At 37.9% G+C, this 23,789-nt stretch overlaps 1 protein-coding gene across 1 annotated transcript; it reads right to left on the reverse strand.

Annotated features, from left to right (window-relative positions):
* Positions 1–587: 587 nt before the first annotated feature.
* LOC146139688 (sarcosine dehydrogenase, mitochondrial-like) lies at positions 588–22,758 on the reverse strand. Its single transcript, XM_083392514.1, has 17 exons — positions 22,674–22,758; positions 20,696–20,953; positions 17,535–17,713; positions 16,209–16,388; positions 14,006–14,155; positions 12,971–13,147; positions 12,007–12,136; positions 10,355–10,532; positions 9,753–9,894; positions 8,463–8,669; positions 6,880–7,108; positions 6,204–6,351; positions 5,515–5,622; positions 4,821–4,969; positions 2,249–2,411; positions 1,430–1,537; positions 588–857 (listed from the first exon to the last, which is right to left on the reverse strand). Exons 1-17 carry the CDS (start codon positions 22,756–22,758, stop codon positions 668–670), a joined length of 2,781 nt encoding a protein of 926 aa, XP_083248640.1. The 3' UTR covers positions 588–667.
* Between the last annotated feature and the right edge of the window lie 1,031 nt (positions 22,759–23,789).

The raw sequence follows: 23,789 nt of genomic DNA on the forward strand, positions 1-23,789 counted from the left end.
CCGGAATAGTTAAACCGGCGGGCCGTAGTTTGGTTAACCCTGGGCTAAACAATTAAACAGTATACTCATATGCATAGGGTATCAAAAAAGTGTCACCAAATAAAAATTCTGCCCGAATGTTTTATGGTAATGGCAATTAATCACTTATTCGGTAGACCAGTGCTTTTCAACCCGTGAGATGGTACGCACTTGTGCGAATGAAAACATTTTTAATGCGGATGACAAACGTCGTACGGATGAATGTGCGGATGAAAATGGTGCATTATTATCTTTTATTATGTGCAACACAGTAATCAAATAAGCTTATGCGCCCACTTGTGCGTTACAGCTACAGTACTATAGTGTCGTATAGTGGTTCATTGCAGCTTAAGCGAACTATTTTATATCGGTCAAGGCTTAGACACACGGTTTTAATAGGTACCCCTTTCATTGTTATTTCACAAATAAAACTAAAGGTTGCAAACTTACTGTGACTGTTTCGTGCGGATGGAAATTTTAAAGGTGGAAAAGCACTGCAATTACGCCACATTATGATTGTATCTAAAATTACAAATAAATGTTTGGACATTCAAGTCTAAAGTGCGAACATGGGTCTTCCCATAAAAGGCAAAATCAGGCCTGGCTGCAATTCACTTTTAAAATGCTTTCTTTCAGATTGAAAATCCCGTCAGTAAGCGTTCAGTCTTTCCATCAAGGACTTCTGGATTTCTGGGTCATACTTGCCGCGGATCCTGGCGAAACTGGGGTCGAACGGACTGGCCGAAAATACCTTGGCTGGGTAGCGTTCCGCCATTCGCTCGACGCCGAACTCGGCTTTGGCAATCTGCTCGTCAGTAATTCCATCCACTTGGACGTATCTAAATCAAACGTGTTAAATAACTGTTTTTACGATAATCAGATTAGGAAAAATTCGGAGATGGAAAGACCATCTCAAATATGTTGTTAGCAAGTTAACCCAAGGCCATCGCAGATTAACCGTATCTGTCAATCAATGATGCCAGCAAGGCAGGCTAGAAAACAACTAGCCTACAGTGAGGTTCGAACTCACGACCTCCTTGTCATACCGGGACCGTCGTTCTACCAACTGAACTAAACGGCCTCAAACAACCATGACGCCAAGGCTTGCTACATTCTGTTGGTACTTCAGATGGGCTAGATCACAGTCGTTACGACATATGTGTGTGAATATTTTATGTTTTAAGCTATTGCTATCTTTAAAGTTACGAAACCAGGAACACTATCGTTTTTATTTTATTTTTTATAAAAATATCAACAAATTAAGTTACACGACGTATTCGAGTACGATAAGAAAACTGTTCACAATAGAAAATGTGAGAGATGTGGGTATATTTAATGGAACAAAATAAAAACCGTTAAATTAACTCAAGCCTAGTAAAGTAAATCCCTACAAATTTCAAAATTAACTCACCCATAACCAAGGTTGGTGTCCAACGCATAAGCATAGTCTGCGTGACGTAAAAATCCAACAACGCGGTCATCCATCCAGATCGCTTCGTGACCAAACAGTGGAACGTCGCTAGAAACAAAACCAAACTTTCGGATTTCGTTCTTTTAAACCGGGGGTTGCTAATAGTTGCGCATTGCAAAATTGCAAGTGATGCCTTTAGCCACTAGATAAGCTAAGTAAAAGCATACCTGCTTGTAGGAAATAATGATAATCGATTTCTAACAAACAACATTTAATAAAGCGATGATTTTTATCGGTTTTCCAGTGGCACTTTTCTCTATTAGTTATCTTATTTAAACAATAAAATGTTCTACGGGCACATCTCAGCTAAAAATAAAAAATTGTGAGACAGTGGAAGAAAATGTTGGCCACCCCTGATCTAAACTACTTTACAAAAAATGCCTAATCCATCATCGGGTACATAGTAAAAAAATAATAATTTGAAGTAATATTGCGTGCGCCAGTGCGGCAACTTGTCATCAAACATTAGTGATTTAGGGGTATTTAAAGAGTTTGCATGCTAGTCCTGATAAAACCAATCAATTGTCTCGCACTTTCATCTCTACTAGTTGCTAGCCAGTCAAACAAAATTATGTTATAGCTATACTCAACTCTTAAACCAACCTAATTTTCTAACGATGCTCAAATTAAAATCTGTAATTCCATATTAATTCCATAATGATGTTAATTCCATAATGATACTCAACTAAAAACGGCCCTATAACTTTTTAACGTTTAGCAAACGTTAAGCACATAATACATCCACTAAAACAAACTCACGTGTCGACTGTCAGACAAACGAGCTTCTTGTTTAGCGGTTTTCCCTTTAGTTCAATGAGGGCTTGCGAGCCGATGTAGTCAGGTCGCTGGTCGCAGAACTTAAGCAGGTCCGCCTCGGCCGGGTTGTCCGACGCGTGGATAGTGTGCGACCAATGGTGGAATCCTAAAAGGAATATGTCAGTGGTTCTCGAACGGGGTGCCATTTTAATACTCAAGGGTGAGAAATTTGAGAATCTTCAAGAATCTGATTTTTGCTCAACTCCCGACAACTTTTTTTGTAAAGATTAGAGCGGAATAAACCCAATTATAACTTATTACGTTGTGCAGAGTTCATGTGTGTTGGTTCAGTTCCGTTCATTGTGACATTGTAGTGTTACCTACGGAAAAATCTTGTAGGGGTGCGGCACACTATTTATTATTTCTGAGAGGTTCCGCTAGCCATAAAAGGCTGAGAAACACTGGAATATGTGTTTTGATCGGCTTAGGTAGCGTTGCAATGACTTAATTTGACTTAAGTGCACTTGAGTCGCTGTTTTTGAATAACTTGACTTGACTTCGGTCTTTCAGAAAAATGAATCGCCTTGACCAAGTCTTTTAGGCCAGTGGTCTCGAACCTTTTTATTAAGCGACCCCAATTTAAATAAAATAAAATCAAAATTAGCATTACTGCTGGAACTAAGAGTGAATAAGCGTAAATTACACACTTTTCGAGGGAACTGTGGCTACATATGTGCACCAAAATGATTTCTTTTAGAAAGGTTAATTTAAATTTTGAATTTAAATTTAGCACACTGACAAACAAAAAACTTCAATTTGTTTCAATAGTAAATTGCATTTGGTTGCGCCTGCAGTGTCCACTATAGTTTTACAAACGCAGCTCCATTTGCATAAGCATAACCGTCATGCTCTACTTCCAAGCGATTTACGATGTTTCGTTTTTAATATGCTCATTGCGCTGAATTTCGTTAAACAAAGCCATGTAGTTAAACACTGAAAAGAATAGTTAACTCACAAAATTGGACAGAGTCGGGTAAGTTTATTGCATCGAAGTCCGCAAGTAAATATTTATTTGCTGATATCTTTGTAACCTAGCAGCTCTTAAGAACTAAAAACTTCTATTTTATGTAGAAGAGCTAAAAAACACCTATTTGATGTCAAAGAAACAAAAGCTTATGCTTGTTATGTACTTTGTCACGTTTATTGGTGTTACGTTATTGTAAAGAAAACAAAATACACAAATCGGACTAAATCAACAGAAAAATGGTGAGTTATGGCGACCCCAGAGAATTTTAGGGGACCCCACTTTGGGTCGCGACCCAAAGGTTGGAGACCACTGTTTTAGGCCATGTACCTGACTTGGAATTGTCATTTTGTCAAATAACTTGAGTTATAAAAAGGGTTTCAGTAAATTTTGTTTTAATAAAATCGGGTTATTGAAACCAATTTTTGATTTGCTTGTTTTTTTGATTTGGTTTGCGTTTACGTTGCGTTTTTTTTTAGTTGAGATAATTATTGTTCATCATTCTGACACGTTTACCAACTGGAACTGGAACTGGAACTTTTTTGTTGCGAAAGACTTTACTTGAACTCAAGTTAATTTAGAAAATACATTATTGGGAATTAAGTTATTTCAAAGTGACTTGTTTACAACACTGGGTTGTATAGCTTTAATTTATAAGTTGGTGTTAAGTGGAGCTGATGTTTTTGGTAGCATCTGCTTCGGGCCAGCATTTATTTATTGCCACTTTTTAAAACTCTAATTTTTAACCTTTTCACTGATTTTCTCTGAATGGCTTTTAGATATCTTCTTAAATTAGGTAAAGCTTTAACTATAGAGATTTTAAACTATATGTGCAAATATATCGAAAAATGCCAGTTTGGTTTTCAAGCTCCAAAGTAATCCGTTTAATTGTTGGCACGTTTCGTATATGCGAGTTAGAATGAACACGTTAAACACCCAATCAAAAACGGTCATGCAACACATTTCTAAGTCGTCACATAACGTATACTTGACAGTGACAAAAATATTTGTTCGTATGTTGATATTAGTAACGGCTCTACTTATTAACCACTGTTGTAATCAACGCCTCATAGGGTGCAGTGACTACAGTCCGTGTAAAACGTGATTCACAGGTTATTTGCAACCATGATGCTTTTTAACCAAATACAGTAAGCACAACTAAATGCGTTATATCCTAGCCTGTTTTGTGACGAAACACCAATTATACCAGTGCTTCCCAACCCTTTTCAGTTAGCGACTCACTTTTAAAGCAAGTTTTAATGCGCGATCCACAATGAGATATGACCGTAACATAAAACATGCATCTTTACTACTGGCGTATACGTACTGAAATAGTTCATGCGACACAACGCATCTATTTGTTACGTATTTGTAATATTGTTGCATAATATTACGTAATGATAATGCAATAATTTCCCGATCTAATAGAAACCTGTAACATCAATTTTTTCGCGATCCACCTGAAATAGCTTCGCGACCCCCTAATACCTAATGGGTCGCATCCCACTGTGAATTATACAGCTTTAACACGCGTAAAAAGTGAATACATACCAGTCTCTGAACTGAGGGATTCCATCGTCCGATAACCCGCCAAGGACGCTCCGTTCTTCTGCGCTTCCGGCATTATTGCGTCATGAACAGCTAGTACGTCATCGCTGCTGCAATGGATTTCAAAGCCAAGCTCGCCGACGAAAGACAGCCTATAAAACAGAATAACTGCTGTTTGATTCAAGGTATATATTTAATGAATATACCGTTGCTGCCAGGCATTGTATTAACTGTAAAATTGTTCGTTTGGATTCCGGTAATATTTTTTATCAAATGTACCATTGGTTAGATAACCTATACAGGAAATCTTCATCGGGGCAAATTCATTCTAGATCATTGCTTTACACGCAAAGTTTACATCAGCCGAAGTTGGAATTCGGGCAAACAAATACCGCGACTTTTGAAATGCAAGTATATTTCAATTATCAGTTTCATAGGTTTGCTCTGAAAAAAAAGCGTCACACAACTATAATAAGAGATAGAAAATTTAGTGCTTGGAAGAAAAAAATTAGTGACACAGCGCTTTTCGGAGGAAATGCAACACCGCCCGTGTGATGCAAAAAGCTTTGAGTCCATTGCAGCTTTCCAACGAAAGTGTGTCCAAAATATGTTATTATGGAATATAACATGAATGCATGGACGCACCTTTGTTTTCAGAGAAAACGATCAACATTTTGCGCAAAGGCGGAAGTTTTACCTCCCGAGCATCACATTTTTTCCCGCGATGCTTCCATTTCTCCACTGCGAGTACTTTAACTTCTTGAGAATTTCCGGTTCCGCTAAGATGGGAGCCAAGATTTTTCGACTGTGAAAACAGTATACAAAAAGGAAATTAGTGTGTGAAGGAGACGTCGTCTTACTACTTTATTTCAATGTAGGTTTTTGTTGTTAGTTCATCAAGCAGATGTAGTAGAGTTTTGTCGCTGATTTAAAAACACTTTCTAAAACTTAATTAATTGATTACCAAAACATAAACACAACTTTCTTTTACCCACATTGTACAAACCAATCTCATTCAAAAAAAGTGTAAGTTATTATGCTACGAGCCGATTTATTACTTAATACCCCGTTTTATGCCTAAATCACCTCACAGTCTGGTACGATTAGTCTTTTTTGAATGGGACACACATACTATATCAATTCGCCGAGTTTGTTGTACGGTGATGAACAAAAGCTAAGACAATTTTTTTTTAATTTTTTGACTGATATTTTTCTGGCAGTTCTGAAATGAATTCATTACTGGTAAAGTCAGCAATGCAACTAACATTTTTGCTAATCAACCCTATTATTACTTACCAACCCCAAAATTTACGTGGCGAAATATTAACGTCAGGGTAAATCAAAAAAGGAACAAAAAGTCAGACATCATGTTTGTTCTGGTCTTGCCTTTTGGGTCCTTGAATGCTCAGGATCGACCTTTCTTCAGTCCGATCCTCGACCATACAGTTAAGGTTTTCGCGCTGGGCGATATTTTGCAAGTACATTTTACAGTGAAGAGCACCTGAAGAGCTGAACGTGACGTAGTACTCATTATCTGCACGATCGAGAAAGAAAATACGCATAGGGTTACGGCTTCACATTTTTAAGGGATGAGTTTGTTTTTATGTCCGGTTTAAAAACAAATGTCAAAAAATAACCTGAAAAACAATAACACCAAATTTATTTTATATCAATACGTTTTTTAGATTCCAGTTTTTTTCGTAGAAACGCAGCTTTTCGGCTTTTGTCTAACTTAAACTTACTAATGATTAAACAATAAATATATACTACGTTCTAAAATATATACCACGTTCTAAAAATGTCCAGTCAATATATATATTTTCGCCAATATTTCCAATTAGGCTATATTGCCCTGAAGAAGATTGCCCAAATAGGTAAATCAAAACTGGCACAATAAAATTTTGCCGGAAGAACAATTTTACAATTGACACAATTTCTTGGCAGCAACAGCATATATTCACTATCTTTATATTTACGTAAACAAAAAACAAAACGAAAAATATGGCATTTGGCTTTACTTTGTTATTTGTTATGGCTAAAAAACTCTCAAAAAAATGCTTACTTCCAGACGCGTCCTTGACTCGCGTCACGATGACGTCGCCCTCGATGCCGGCCCGCTCGTTCAGCATGAGCGAGTAGACGAACTGGCCGTCCTTGGAGCCGGGTAAGTCCCGGGAGAAGGCCCGCGACGCCAGCCGGTCGGCGTCCGGTCCGGTCAGAAAGATCTTGGCCATGTAGGACGAGTCCAGGATAATAGCCGAAGTCCGACAGGTCAAGCACTCACGGCCGATCTACGAGAAATCGATAAAGTAATTTATAGAGCACAGGAAACATCACTGGGAATACAAAGTACACATATATAGAAAAATAAAAGTATTACCGAGAAGCCGGCTAAGCTATTGGTTCTCAAAGGGCTGGCTCCCTCAGGGGGTAATTTTTAAATTTGGGGAGGAAATATAGATAAAACACTTTATAAAAAATGATAATTTATCTTTAATGATTGTTATTGTAAAGAGTCTTATTAGGTCCATAATAATGTGAGTGTATTGTTTATTTACAGCCTTTTAAGAAATACGCACCAAATTCAAGCATTTTTAATTGGCATAAAATTGATACATATATAGCCTACGTCATACGTTTAAACAAACTTGACTTTCGGACATATAGCTCATCTTAATTTTGTAAAAAGCCTTGACTTTTGACGCAGATGTGTCTATGTCAGTATTTTTATTTATATTTTTCATTTTATCGACTCTTTTCCTGTAAGTTCGATTTTCTGTCAGCAGGGTACCGAAGTAAGAAATAAAAAGGGTAGAATACTTCATGGTTTTTGCTGGGGAGTAACTTACAGTGTTTGAGCTTTCAAGAGAGGAATGTAAAATTAAACTTTGAGAACCACTGGACATGAACATAATTTAAAGATCTGACCCGACTAAAGCCGCGATTTGTTTAATCTGTATATCACACTATTTTTTTGTTATTTTGTAGGTGGCTAAAATGTGATATCAGGTTGCGATTAATTTTTCAATAGTGCTTGCTTCTGTTAAAAGCAAAGTGATTACTGCAAGGCCTTATTTTAGTACCGAAACATGGTAGTGTCACGCCAAGAAGGTTTAGTTACGCTTATTTGGGAAATCGTTTTTTATAAAAACATATGTGGGTTAATGTTATAGGTTAAACATTCAAAAGTACGCAGGGTGTCGTACGATCAACAACAAGTTTGGTATGCCCGAATAAAATGAAGAGGGCAATGCTTGCAAAACCCTATTACGTCTATACATAGCACCAGTGGCAGCAACATCTACAGCAGTGGTTTGTAACATTTGGTAACCTGTCGAACCCTATATTAATCTGCAAGCTTTCGTCGAACCCCAAATTCTCACTCAGTATTCGTTTCTTCCTCCTGGCAGCTGAATCTTGCCATAATTCAATTATAAACTTGCAGTCATGTAGATATAATTGGCCAAACTTTCGAATTATAACGTTAGATTGACACCTTGGCACATAAAAGAGATTCTAATTCAGCTTGAAATAACAGCATTTATGTTTCAGAGAACGTTCTTGCCGAACCCTTGAAACAGCTGCGTCGAACCCTGGATACGAATCACTAATCTACAGCATTTTGACAACTCGTATCGTACATACCAGCTTGTGGCTTTCCGGGTAGTCGTAGGTGCAGTCCTCCAGCACCGCGTCACAATAAGGGTAGCTGGCGTGTTTCTCGTACTCGTAAGAACCGTAGAAGTCGTACTCTTTAACGTCCAGCCCGGTCCTGGCACCCTTTCCAAAGTAGTAAGCCGGACGCTCGAACGCGTAGCGATTGCCGAACAAGGCTCCATGGGCCGCGTCGGTCTGGGCAGAAAAGGAGATTACTTCATAGTATGGTCCGAAAAATAAACAAAAATTTAACGATGGATAATAATAATTAGTCACCATACGATGAAGATACTATTTAAATAAGAAACTGATGATGCCAAATATCAGTTTAAGAAACTGATGATGCCAAAAATTTCTGTTAAACTAGAACTTATGAATGACTGACTTCAACTAAGACAGGAAAGTCTAAAGAAAATTCGTTCCCACTTAAAGCAATTGTCGTCATTTACGTGTAAGGGCGAGGAGATGTCTTCCTATTTTACACATTCAGTTTGCCATAGGTTGAATGTAGTACTTTCCAAATGTTTCCATTCAAAAGCTACATTTCTGCCTTTATTAGGTAAGCATAATTACCATAAAAAAAACTATATATAGTAGTATAAATTTACGGTTGAGGGTGCTATTTTGAGAAAAAAGTACGGCGTTTCGCTTTAATTTCAAATGAAGTACCTGAGCAAAATTACTGCAGACAAAAAAGCTACTGTTTTCTATAGATTTAGAATCCAAAATTTGCTTTGGCGTTAGCTACCCTAATTTTTTGTTCTATGATTTAAGATAAAAATTTAGTTTTAAAAGTAAAAAATCTGCTTTGGATCGAAAACATGGGTAAAATGGCTGTGTCAGTGTAATGTCTCTATTTGACATTGAAACCGTTTTAATCGTTTGCTGGCGGTCTCGAACTCTGATTACCAGCGCAAGCAGTGTGCAAAAATAATAGCAGCTAATTTTGAAAGTTCTTGAACTAAATGAGAAAAGCACGTTACGCAATGAAATCTGTCCCGAAATACTAAAGCTTACAAAAGCCCTTAAACCTAATATTAAAGTAAAAGCGCAAGTTAATAATTGAAGTTAGAATTCGCAGTTGGCATAATTAGCAAACGAATAAAAGGGTTTTAATGTCAAAAAGAGACATTACAGTCAGGATTGGTTTAGCAGTAACAACGATACTTTCTTAGCAATAGACCAGTACTAAAACTGTTATACACCGCTAAACTGAAACAATGAACAATTCTAGAAAGAGCTACAGCTCGCAAGAGGCTATATAGCGTGAGATTTCACCTGATGAAGTTTGGTCTTGCGCTGATTCCTTCCACCCAGGCTTTGGTCGTGTGCGTAGACAAGGCTGTAGCGTTTGGCGAACCGCTCATGACATGTTTCCAGTAGCCACTTGTTGTAGTTGGTCAGCGAGGTTGGGTAGCGCCTTAGCGTAATGACTGATTATTGCCTATAACTACAAGGGTAAAAAAACACTTTCCGCCTTTAAACGCTTAGTTTATTCGACGTGCCTTTATCCTTCTTCGAAAGCACCGAGTTTAGTGTTTGCACCCTCTCTGAATAGAATGTATACTAGGCATGCGCAAATATAAAAAAAATCGCTTTTAAAAGTTTCATTTGCATGTAAAAACAACAACTCAACTTTTGGCAAATCGCAGGAATCGTGACGTTTAAAATGCTTTCGCCATTACCCAGCTACTTCAAAGACTTTTGACACTTAGGGCAAATATTTCTGACATTTAATTGTAACGTGATTCGCCCAAGAATGTTTGTGAGGCACCTGTATTCCGTTTACCATGCAAGGTATGTCGAAAAAAATAATCGCGATAAGAGGCCGCATTTTCAAAGTGTAATGCAATGCAACTTCGATTGGACACGAATCTCACCTGACATCGCAATTGAACATATCCATTTCAGGCCTCCCGTGCGCCACCCAATGAGCTAGTTGCCTGCCAGCACCGCCGCCCAGCATCATACCGCCGCTATTGAATCCACTGCCACAAAAGAAACCGCGAACTTCAGGCGATTCTCCCATGTTTGGACGGCCGTCGGGCGTGAAGGATTCTGCGCACAACGATAGGACGTATACAATGCCCTTACGACAAGGTTCTTTGGTCTGTGAACTGATTTTATGGGCTCCGTGACGGCTTAATTGAAATATTAGTGTACATTTAGTAATCAATTTTTTATAGAAAACAGTTTAATTAAAAAAAACGATTTTGTACTGACTTTAGTTCGACTTCATTTCTTTTCACATTTATTGGACCGAAATCAACATATTTAGGAAGTAATTTTTTAATTTTTTTGTCTACAGTGCGAAAACAAAAAAAAGTATAAGGGGTTCGCGGTATAAAATCGTTTAAGAACCCCTGCCGTAAGATGAATGTATATTGCGAACTAGGCTGTTTTTGTCAGCAAAGCAAGTACATGATTTAGTACGATCGAAAACTACCTTAAGAACTTTGCAATTTGGTATTCAAGGTTTTTTGCGTTAATTTAGCCTCATCCTCCAAATATCTGAAATATCGTGTCCTTCCGCCTAGATTCGCCCCTGACATATGCGCACCACTAATGCGCCGTTTTCATTTTACATGTAAAAACACACACATATCAACTCTATACAAGTGATCTAAATCCAGTGTTTGGCTGAACAACGCATACATCGGAGTAATGTCAGCAGTCAATGTTATTCATGCGGAGGGGGGAGGTTACAATCTAGGTTTAAATCGTATTCTGAATCAATGTTTGGTAACAACTAATAATAGTATCCAAATAGTAAAATTTACTCTGCAAAGCGCGAAAAATATTCCATATATATATATATATATATATAGTTTGAAAGTTTGCAAAATACATAGTTTCATAGCCAGATATATGCGATTGCTATTCGAGGCAACAGGGTGTTGCGACAAGCAGTTGAGAACCTCTGCTCTAACATGTATTTCACTGTGAGTTTTCAAACTGCGTACAACACATTATATTTTATAAACAAACCTGCCAATATCAAACATTACCATACCTTTTAGTATAAAAGCTAGGGGTGGCCGATAATATGGGACCGAATCCAATACCCGATATCAAGTAGTGCAATCGGTACTTGAACGATACTATAGGGTGGTTTCGGTACCGATGCAATACCAAATTAACATAGAAAATGTAGCCAGGATTTGTGATTTAACGCAATTATTTCCACTTGAAAGGTAAATATATCAAACAACAGTAGGCCAACAAATAAAGGCAACTAAACTTCCTAACCCGAAAAAACATTTTGACATAATAACCTTGAAGAAAAGAGTGTTTCAATGTCATCTATTTTGCTTGTTTGAGCATAGTAATTAAGTCATTTGGTTTCAGATCGAATCGCGATACTTTATATTTAACATATCGGGAATCGGTATCAGAATAAAAAGTCAAATATAGGACTTTTCCAAAGAAAGCCTATGCAAAATTAACTGGAAAAACTTTTTCATAATGTCTCGTTGAATGCCGTACTGTTACCTCAGGTTTGGTATAAGTATATAACGAAAAGACCACTTACCTGGTCCGCACACGGTCGATCTGATACCGGTCTCGCCCACTGCTGGAACCCTGTGTACAGTTGCCTCCAGGTGCTCTTCAAACAAGTCCCAGTCAAGATCGTACAAACCAAACGCAAAGTCCTGTGGAAGCTGTAGGGCGAAATGTAAACTCAACATTTGTATGTTCCTCAGCTGACTTGAGTTATTCTTTAGACCTACTTCATTTAACGACTTGAATGAGTAATAAAGCTCCAGCTATGAAGGTTTTTTTTTCTAATCCATACTCTTTTTGATATTAACAATGGACAAGTAACAAAGTTTTCTGGCCACACTGAAGAAACCCCAAGATTTCCTTCAAAACAAACATAGATTTACCCAGAGGGGAACCTTTTACGTACGATGAATACTCGACAAGTATGGCGTGTAAATGTAAACCGAATTGTAGCCTTAAAAGCAATGTATCATCGCACAAGAATTGTAAACTCATTACAACGTTTCTCATGTTTAATATATTGCTAGTTGATTGCTGTCCGTTTAGCACATTTTTAGCCAACCGTGCGCGGTCGCCTTAATTCAGGGGTTCTTAAACTTGTTTTAACGCGGACCCCTAAAAATTTTTTTTGGCTCGCGTGGACCACAGTGGGCTCAAATTTCAAAAATGACGTCATAAATTTACGTCACAATACAAATAGGCTTCATAAATCTGCTGATTTCGGTCCAAAAATGTGAAAGTGAAATGGACTTTTAATGCACCACTGCAAAACCGTTATTATTTTGTTTTCTTTGATAAATATATTACTTCTTAAATATACACTAATATTTCAATTGGGTTTCATGGACCCCCTAAAACTAGTTCACGGACCCCCAAGGGGTCCATGGACCTCAGTTTAAGAATCCCTGCCTTAATTGGTCCCCCATTCAAATCAAGTAATTTAACATCCACTGGGTTTACAACGCGAAACGAACCAGTTTTCTACCACCTACATCTTTCACGAGATGCGGGTTCATTTCGTAGCCGCCGAATTGAAGGGCGTCGCCCTGCGGCTTGATGTACACGGTGCCGTGGTCCTTCACCATTGGCGTGTTCAGGATGCCCTCAATGCCCTGCGTGACCAGGTAGGCGTGCTGGTAGGTCAGCTGGGGAATGCGTACCCCGGCCATCTGCGCGGATAAATATCAGTCAAGTTAGGGGGGGATTTTTTTACCGGAACTATGAAATTTTTTTCTCACCAAAACGCATAAAAAAGTAAAAAAAAATGACGTCACAATGTTACATTACAACAAGACGACATAAACAAGTAACCTTAAAAAACTTGAGGTTATCGCGCAATAAAGTACACAAATATGAAACTTAGAACCTAATTTTAATACAATCAAGGAGTTGGCGGGCTGGCCTGGTGTAAAAATGGCGTTGCCTGGTAAACACATATTATACCGATACAATGTACCTAATAACATTTTACCGTGCAACCAGCTCTATACAACCTGTGGTATTTCACGGTGCACGCATGGCTAGTTAAATCACTGGGTTAAGTTGAACCAGGCCTTGGCCTACTTATGGTTCGTGCCGGTTGGTTAGGCGTACTACGACCAAATACAGGTTTTACCACAAACATATAGGCATTTCTAAGATAAGTGAAAAACATTAAGGCATTACATAACGTCGTATAACGCATTTTTGATTTATGATTTGTGGGTGTAAGTTACACGTTACACGTCAAAAAAAGCGAAACGGAGAAAAAATCGTTTTTGTTGGCCGTTTGTCCTTCTATATAAACTTAAGGTTTTATTATCAAGCTACATTACAGATCCATGCATGGTGTACCCAATTGGCTCAATTACCGTATTTCCTAAAAAAGTGGCACGCTTTAGTTAAAGAACTGGGCTTTGTCAATTTAATTGCCAAATTTACTAATACGTATAATTCTGAAACCGCTTGAAAAGAGATTTGTTACAGCTATTACTGTTAATTGTTCTTATCAAAACATGTTGTAAAACAAACAGCAGGCCGAAGCATACCTTTCCAATGTACGGGGCCCACGCTCCGGCGCAGTTAACTACATTGTTTGTTTTGATCAGACCCTTGTCAGTTTGAACTCCCACAACCCTTTCCAGGCCTAAGAAGTCCTTCTCCTTTATAATGTCGTTGACGCTGCAGTTTTCGAAGACCTGCAAACAGTGAGCACTTTAAACAAAGAGAGTAAAGGAGGCCTGGGTATATTGACATATCTTTCAAAACCACTTCAGTCAGCGTTTTTTTTTTGTTTGGCTGAAATAGGTTGTTTCGGTGAGAGAAAACTAAAGATTACACCAGTACTCCACAACCGGTGTGCCACAAGAACTTGCTATAGGTTAGGTGTATCGCACTGTAAAATTATTGTTTTACTGGCGCCTTTTTTAAAGACACGGTCTAAAACTCGTAGGCCTAATAATATTAGCAAAAATGTACACTTTAGGCAGGCATCAGATTATATGCATTAATTCCGGTAAATTTGCTTTCCTTATATTTACAATTTTTATATGTTACCTTGAATCAAAAAAGTTGTGATTTAGAAATAATTTTAAAGCAAACTCAACTACCGGGTCATTTGCGCGTCTAAAATATATAGGAATCATTTCTAACCTCTGTACAGAAGCAGAACCCCGGAGAAATTACTATAAGCCCGAAAACCATGCAACTTTTATGTAATTATATACATTGTCGTTCTTATTATCCGCCTCGGTTCGGACTGTAATTTTTTTAATCTTATGGGTATCGTTGCATTCATTTATCTTGATTGGTGTTCCTAAATACTTTTCGAACATTTGAGTAGGAAATACGCTGTTTGAGTGTGTTTCATTTTCCTAATGCCATTTGAAAGCGTTTAAACATTCTCTCATCAGCAATCGTTAGGAGTAACCGAGGCAAGACCCATGCAGGACTTTGAGCAAATTGTTTAAGGACTTTTTTAAAAGTCTAAAATAAGATAAAAAGGAAATAGAATGCGTCAAAGTTTTGCGCCTCCGGCGTATATAACCATACTCAATCGATTCGCCCTCGGCTGACTCAGATGTTAGCCCATGTGCTTATCGTAGTTTTGAGTAAACCTTTGTAGATGTGCCGCAGAGAATCTTAAACCCTAGTACAGGCCTTCCACTCTGAATAGCATTGTTACGTCACATAGGGAATGTATGCGTACTCCCACGAGCCAGGCAAATAGCTACTTCCTTATTCTTATTAAGAAATGAGTCCTTAAACAAGCAAAAAAATATTTGTAATTTCAACCTGCTAATGAATTAAATTTCCCAAGATATGGAACAGATATCCCCAGATCCCAAGGTCTAGGCTGAAATCCCAAGATCTTGGCAGCCCTGCCCTAGTATGTCGCGTGACAAAAGGTTGCGGAGCACTATGGGTTACACCGTTCACGTCTTACAAAGTCTTCTGGGATTTGAAAATCAAGAAGCAAGCTTCTGTAAAAGCGCAGTTCAGTCGTGTTGACTGAGTTTTCACGGGGTTTCTTCTTTTAATCATTAATCTTTGATATGCAAACATTAGCTTTCGGTGTTCTATTTTCACAGCGAACCCGAAATAGCAAAGGTTTGCTCACACCACAGTGGCCCATCAGCATTTAGCAGGATTGGTATATCACTCTTAAACTTGGTAATAAAATTTATTAAGTTAGTCTATGTATAGGAGATGAAACATTTATTAACAACCACAACTCGTTTGTTCTCCGAGGAAAATACTTAGCAATTTATCCAAAATTTTAATCTTCTATATATATTTATCTATTTACTTACATTGTCAATCTGCATGTTGTCGATGTAAATTACGATTATTAACAAATTTCTTACATTTATACTTGGTCACAGATTTAACGTAATAAGTAACGGCTGGACAAAAAAGAAAAAACGTATTTTTGCCTTGTATTTTTTGACCAAAAGTACTTTGTGTTCCGCAAGGCATATAGGGATATATTTTCAGCTGACCGGGGTAGCACGTAAACCGACCCGAAACAGGCATGACAATTTAGTTACAATTTGGTAACATATTTTTTACTAAATAGCCTAAACAAAGTTAAGTTCGAACGCATGAAATACTAATTTTTAAAAAATGATATAAAGCAGATTACCTGGAACACGCTTTTGGACGAAGAAACACACCAAAATAGAATTAGGAAAATATTGGTGGCTTGTCCATATTGCACAACCTACATTAGGACCAATGGTAAATGTATACCTTTGCGCCATATTTCTTGGAAGCCTGTATATAGGACATGCAGTAAGTGGCTGGATCGATAGTTCCGTCACCTGGCGAGTACACAGCACCGTACAAGTCGTCCACGTTGACCAGTGGGTGAATGTCATGGACTTCGCTCGGCTTGATTTCTCGAATATCGCAGCCCAAACCCTTGGCGAACTGCAACAACAAATCGGGGTAATACAGTTAAATGGGTACGATAAGGCTGTGCTGAGCATAGCTATCCACAGATGCCCGGCAATAATATGGTATCGGTGTACCAACTTAAACTTAGCATTGAAAGAGATTTGCGACTTTTGGATTTGGAAACTTTTTGCGAATCTGCACATATAAGTACCTATAGATGTATACACACACCAAGATGAATATCATTTATGTGCGATTTACGCTATCTCAATCAGGTTAGGTGTGTTTAGGGCTGTCTGTTTATGGTAAAAAATTCGGCCGCCGTTTGATTGTGTTGGCTTGCCGACTGCAGTAGTTTTAAATGGCTAGATTTGTTTAAATTGGTTTTGAGCAAGATTGATCCAGAATTTATGAAAACTGTAAGAGATGTACAAAAGCATAGTTCATATTACTTAAATTCGCACTTATAAGAATAAGGCCGTAAGTTTTTGTTCACCTGTAAAAAGTTGTAAACAGCCAGAGCTTCGCGGTTGTACTTACGCTTAGTATTTGGGTCACCGCAAAATAAAGGCTGAGAATCACTGATATAATCCATCATGACCAGATTAGGAAATGAAACGAAATTGTGTTAGATAATACCGCAATATATTACTATCTATAACAGGGGTATCGAATTCTATTTAATGTTAATTATAGTTTAGAGCACGCTATCCTTTTTAAATAATATTCCATATAAATTAAACCCTTCAATTATCGAATGGTGGCGCATTAAAAGTAACTTTACCCTATTTTCACCCTGTTTTACATTAAGGGTTAGCTTTTGCTGATTTAATAGACTAATAAAGACTTGACAAAATACATCACACAACAATAAAATCACAGAGCCTTTTGAGTGCGTTTGGGAGTAAGAATACCAGGTATACCCTGGTAGTGAGAAATATATTTATTTAAGTTCTAGTTTAGAAAACGTTATATATAGCTAAAAAAATATTTGCTTTAATCATGAGTGACGCATTAAAAGGAACTTTACCCTGTTTCAAATACAGGGTGATTTGATAGACTATTAAAGACATTTAATAGACTATTAAAGATACGACAAAACGCAGAGCTTCGAGTGCGCATGGGAGCAAGAATGTGAGGCCGCTTACCGGACTCCTGCCGTGTAAATATTCCACTCACGGAGGTCAGTTGCGTCACGTCTCGGAACTCGTCCCTCGTCTTGGCGGTCATCAGGGCCCCGGTCTGCTGCCAGCCTGCACTCTCGCCAGTCTCCTCTGGAAGAATCTTGCTGATCAGGTCACGGGTCTGCAGCTGGAGTAGGGTTTCGGTCTCGCTGCCTCGAAAGCTCCATAAGATCCCTTTGGAACAAATTGCCAATGCCGCGTTTATTGTAAGCCGCAATTACGTGGGGTTTATCTGCAGTCTTAACTCACAGATACTGGCAAGGAATTAGGGGTTACGATTTTTTGTTTTTTGAAGATTTAGAGATGACGTAATGAAATTGCGTCATAATTTGACGTCACAAACAACTGTTAAAAAAAGCCTGGTAAACTTAGTGAAGTTGACCTCAACATAAGATTTTTGCCATAACATTATAAGTTAGGAGGAAATAATTATAACTAGATTTTGTTGGAAAAAATCAACTCCCGTCGCATAGCCTACAAAAATGGGGATACATTTTCCTGCATTTAATTAACAGAAGTTTTGTTGAACAGGGCCGTTTTATTTCGATGCTGAGTTTATTTGTAATAGGCGTAAAACAGTAGCTCAAATGAACTTGTGTATATACTTCAGGTTAACATCACAGGTTGTCTTAACTTCAACACGCAAAACTTGCGTGTAGTGCGGAAGTACCTATAGGTTGCGAAGATAAAGTTTTCAACAAATAAACTAGTTTCGAAGTTTGGAATCTATCAAACTAAAAACAAAATTTGATACATTTAAAGCTTTAACTAAATTGGCTATATTATTGGAAAAGGGGGCGTCCTGACAAACCAGACCCCATAAAAACAATTCAAATCGCACATGGGGAAAATCACGATATTACCTTGGGTAGACGTTAAAGAGGCATCTTTAAATTGGACGACATTATAAAGCTCTTCGGTTTTATCAGACTGACGGGAATAAGTACTTTGAAGTGGATTGACTAGTATCAAACCTTTTTTACAGCCCGTGTTACACAGTTCACCTGACATTAGTAAATGTCATGTAAATAAGTAAATGCCCTTTAAGGTTACCGCGGTCACTTTTATGTGTTGACTAAAACGTAAATTAAGAACATAAATTAACAGATTTGATTTCAAACTTTTTATCTCAGTCGAACCCTAACGAATCAAAATGAGAAAAGCCATGGTAATTCACTTAATACTTTAGTGTGGCGGTTATCGGTTTATGCTTAGTAAACTATTTATAGAGTACGCGTGTCACAAAAAATGTAATAAAAACACGCCTTATAACGTTGGTCGGTTCCTCAAAGACGGGTTCTTAAACTTTTTTTACCGCGGCCCCTAAAATTTTTGGCTTCGCGTGGACCACGATAGGCAAAAATTTTCAAAAAATGACGTCACAAATTGACGTCACATTACAAAAAAACTACATAAATCTGGTTTATTTCGGTCTAAAAACTGTGAAAGTGAAATGAAGTTTTAATACAATCAGTGCAAAACCGTTTGGTTTTTAATTAAACTGCTTTCTTTGAAAAAATGATTACTTTTTAAATATACACTAATTTTTTAATTTGACCTTCATGGACCCCCTAAAACTAATTCACGGACCCCCAAGGGGTCCATGGACACCAGTTTAAGAACCCCTGATGAAAGATAAATAGTGTAATAAGGTTTTGGCGAAGCTTTGAAAGGCATAAACAACAGATGGGTTTTCTATATAGTCACTATCAGGCGTGGAACAAGGATTTTTGTTGGGCGGTTTTTTGTTTGGCGGAGTGATTTTATTCAAAAATTACGTCACAAATACGTCATACCGTGACGTCACAAATTTACATGAAAACGTGACGTAACATAGCGTTACATCCAGACGTGACGTCGAGAAGAAGTAGTTTTAAGAACACTACACAGTTCGTGTATTTTATGCAAAGTTTTAGTTTGGAACTTGGAGAGGCGGTACTTTCAATACCAAATTGGACTAACACCTTCTAGTAGGAACAAGTCCTGAATCCGTCGGAATAAGACCTAAATGGCCACAATTAGGCTATACAATCTTTTAGGAATATTGCTGCGTATTGGCTTTGTTATGGCGTTGGTCTTTCAACTATGGTATTATGGATTATTCTGATTTGAATATTGTTGCTTTTAGGTCTGATTGTTTGCCATGTTAACCATTCACACAAAGGCAAAAACGCCTTTATATTGTTTAAGTTTAAACTTTCATTTACGATGGTGCGATGAGACGCACAACGCCTTTTGCCTTTACACATTTTTTAAATTGGGCAAAATCTACTAGAGTAGTAAATCAAAGTTTTTCTTTTATGTAGTTAAAACAAGCTAAAAATACAGTTTGTGGGGCTCATGACCCCGTCACCCCCTGGATCTGCCCTGGCCACTATAACTAATTTTGACAATAGCAATCCACTTCCGAAGGTGCTGATCGTGGATATGTTATTTGGGATTGCATTTCTATTGTATTACGATTTATTTGCATTGCTTTAGAAACGCACATTGCACAAAGTACGGCCTTTCATTGTAACGCATAGAAGCGCACCAAACACAGAAAGTTTTAAGTTTGATTGATACGAATGTTTAGTCATAATTGTTGAGCTCGCTTTGTAAGTTTTTAAGCTTGGGCCATACACAACAGGCTACTAAAATACTGCAATGAAATCGTGTGAAGATCAAAATAAGATATTTGGTATGTTACAGATAAGCCATGCCAGACAAAATCAGCAAAGAACGGTCCCAAAGAACAAGCAGAATCAGGTCTAACAAATACAGTTTCAACGCTGTGTTGAACCGAACGAGCGCTTGTCGCACTTAGGCTTGATGAATAGCACGGGGAAGGCTGCGTACGGTATCAAAGCCGCAGGCTGTGCAGTGTTCAATTTTCGAACTACGGAAATATCATCATAATGCTGCGGACGGATCAGACCAGACTAGAGTTACATTACACAATACCACATAGTGCACACATGAGGGCTGTACTATATGCCCAGTTTACACGACAACACTTCAAAGAACAAATAATGCCACCTTATTTCGGAAAGGCCCAATCAACACCTAGGAAAACGAAAAGCGTGACAAAAAAAGGGGAATCTCTATAATAATTTGAACCGTATTTATTAGACTACATAAGCTTTACCCTTAAATGCGTCAATTGACCCACAGTACCTGCTGTGTGCCACGTCGTCCCAGATGTTATCCTGTGCTTTTCCAGCAACACGACTGAGCCGAGATTCTGCTTGGCTAAATGGTAGGCTGTGCTGCAGCCCACACTCCCACCGCCAATTACAACGACGTCGGCTTCCAACGGAAATGCTGACCCTTCACTTCCAGTCTTGTCGCTTCTGTGTATGGACGTTTCGTAGGGCACGTCTTTTTCGAGATCTTTCGATAAGTGTCGGCACGAAACAACCCGGGGAGTTAGTCCTGCACATCGCAACCCGTTCGGTTTCGGTAAATGAAAATGCAACAACCTGTTCAGAAGACCCATGGCGCGTTAGACGTCTCAAACTCCTGCAAACAAATATATAAGTACATGCCATTTATTTGTAGTTACTCTGTAGGCTAAATATCTGGCGTTTGCGTAGATTACACGCTTACAGGCAGCTTTGGAGTGTTTTGTACTATTAGCTGTAGTACCCTACCAGGCGCTTTACGCTGAACTGCCAAGTGCAAACTAAAACCTAACTTACTGCAACAACTATATTGTTTCTGTAACTACATATGGCGACCGTTTCGACAGAGTGAAAGATTCTACGTAGCATTCAGCAGCTGCAAGCCTTGTGTACTTTAGCTTTAAGTTAACAGCCTTGCGCGGGGATAACTTCAACTCATTGTTTGTCTGGTAGCCTGTCACCAGAAACGCCCTTATATGCGACCATTGGCAGCGAGTGCGTGGTTGACAGTTCCGTTATGTGCACTGGGAGAGTCAGCACACCTTTTGTACAGCGCGCTATAGAAGGGTAGTTTACTTAAATTACGGGTTTCGTGACAAAAGAAAAAAAACGATTCTTTGCCTTGGCTAAGAAGTTGTAATTTTAATTCTTGATTGGTTAAAACTAGTTTTAGTTTTGTATTGTGGAACCACACTTTTGTTTACAAAACATTTTTAATTGACCAAAGCCTCGTTAGGCCTGTTCGAAAATAAGTCAAGTTACGGTATTTGCCAACAATACCATAAGTTATCAAAGTCAAGTCTCATTTAAATTTGTATATTGCAACATGGAGACATGACCACCGTACTGTCTGAACTCCACTAAATCGAAACTAAACAAACTTTCTTAGCATTTCAAAGTGCATACTGTCAGGTCGCTTATAGATTTATTGTACATTCACATAATTCAGTATAGCTCGCTTTCAATAAAATGGCTTACAGTGTGGTCAAAACACGTGTTGCCAGTAAGGAGTGCTTCGTTGACTGGTTTGCAGTAGAAAGGATAGGACTAACATTGCAGCAAAAGCAAATGCGTTGAGGATTAAAACTGGCCAGACAACGAGCAGGATGCAGGGAAAGGAAATATGGCAAAACGACTTTAGCAGTGTTTTAGCACACGAACAACGAACACACAGTAAATAACAAATACAGACGCTGTCAAAGTCAGTCACTCCAAATCATATTCTCAAACTCCACTAAATTGAAACTAAGCACACTGCCATGGTAAATCGAAGAGCATATTGTCAGGTTGCTAGGTGTATTTTATTAAACAAATTGACATAAGTGCGCTTTTAGTAAATACAAAAGTTACAACAGCTCAGCGCAAACTTGTCTCGCAGGGTTGGCGTTAATCAACCTCGCCAGTAGCTAAGCAAGATGCTTATGGAAAAATGAAATATGCCAGAATGTTTAAACAGAGTTCGAGTAAACACACGAAATAAACACGGTATATTTACTAATAGAAATACCAATGCTTACTCGCTAAAACGTCTAATTTATACTTGAAAATGTCAAAACGCGTGTTTTTCCAACCCATATGTTAATAAGCACTTAAAAAAACATAGATGAAACAAACTGTTCTGCGTGTACCGTTCATGTTGAAGGTGAATAACCCAATTACTTTCAAAAATATTAATGAAAACACTTAAATCGAATTCATTTTCCTCAATGAGTTATACCCAAGCAAAGAGATAAAACCGCATGACGACTAACTTCTACTTTTGCCTTTTTCTTTTGCCTTCAAGCAATGCATTCTTCTCTTGACAGCCGCCTTCTCTTTGACAGCGGTCTGATGCATAATAAGAAAAACATCACATTAAACCCACATGTGTTAGAGTGCGTGTTAGCGTTTGGGTTTGGGTAGGTTAAACAATATTATTAAATAATAATACTTGACCCACACTTAGCCAAACACTAACCGACACCTTATTTTATTCAACACTGTGGTAGAATTCTAGACCAGCGCTTATAAAAGACGCTTCTGGCGTATTTTGTTGTTTAATGACATTAAGTCTTAATTTATACCGTTTTTCGTTTACAAAGTTGGCTTAATATGTGTCGTTATCACGAGTTTCGTTACACTTTCTTAAGATTCCATTTTTTATTTTTTATTGTTAAAATGTACGCGATTAAGCTAGATTTATGTAGGCTAAGTATTAACTAATAAAGTAAATAAATACCACTTAGTTTGCTATAAAACTCAAGGTGCATATCTCTTTAAACTTAACTGTATGGCGGTGGTTAGCTTCTTAATGTATACAGTACATGTATTTTACAATTCATGAAAAAACAACTTTTTTGTGAACCAAACAATTAAGTGAATATTAGCTTAGATGTACAAATTTTAGTGAAGAATTGTAGAATTCCTAATGATGAGTGTACCGCTAGTCGAAACACGTTTTCAAGGGCGTCGCAAGAGACCACCTGCGTTCTTTTCAAAATCGTCATTTGAGAACAACTGCATTACATCACTGTTCCGATATATCGTATCGTAAATTGACTTTTAAACTAATTGGCTTTGGTCTTCCCCTCGGTGTTGATTCAGCTTAGAAATTAGTAATTTACCTGTTTTTCTTACATAAAGTTAGTTAAAATAATACTTGGTTGTGTACCAAATTAATGTTAGATAAACAGATTTGCTGTGCTTGGCAAATGATGTTGGCATCGGTCATTTAGAAAATGTTCTCTACACAAATATGCTTACCCTAAACAATATTTCCCCAGATTTCTCGGAAAATTGATTCGGTATGCTTGTTCAGTAAACAGTTTAGATTCGGGCTGTACTGCTCTAAATAGTTTTCTCTACTTGTTTCTAGTGTTAAAAATTAG

Source organism: Ascidiella aspersa, chromosome 6 (assembly GCF_963924565.1).
Source record: "Ascidiella aspersa chromosome 6, kaAscAspe10.2, whole genome shotgun sequence".
NCBI classification, from domain to species: Eukaryota; Metazoa; Chordata; class Ascidiacea; order Phlebobranchia; family Ascidiidae; genus Ascidiella; species Ascidiella aspersa.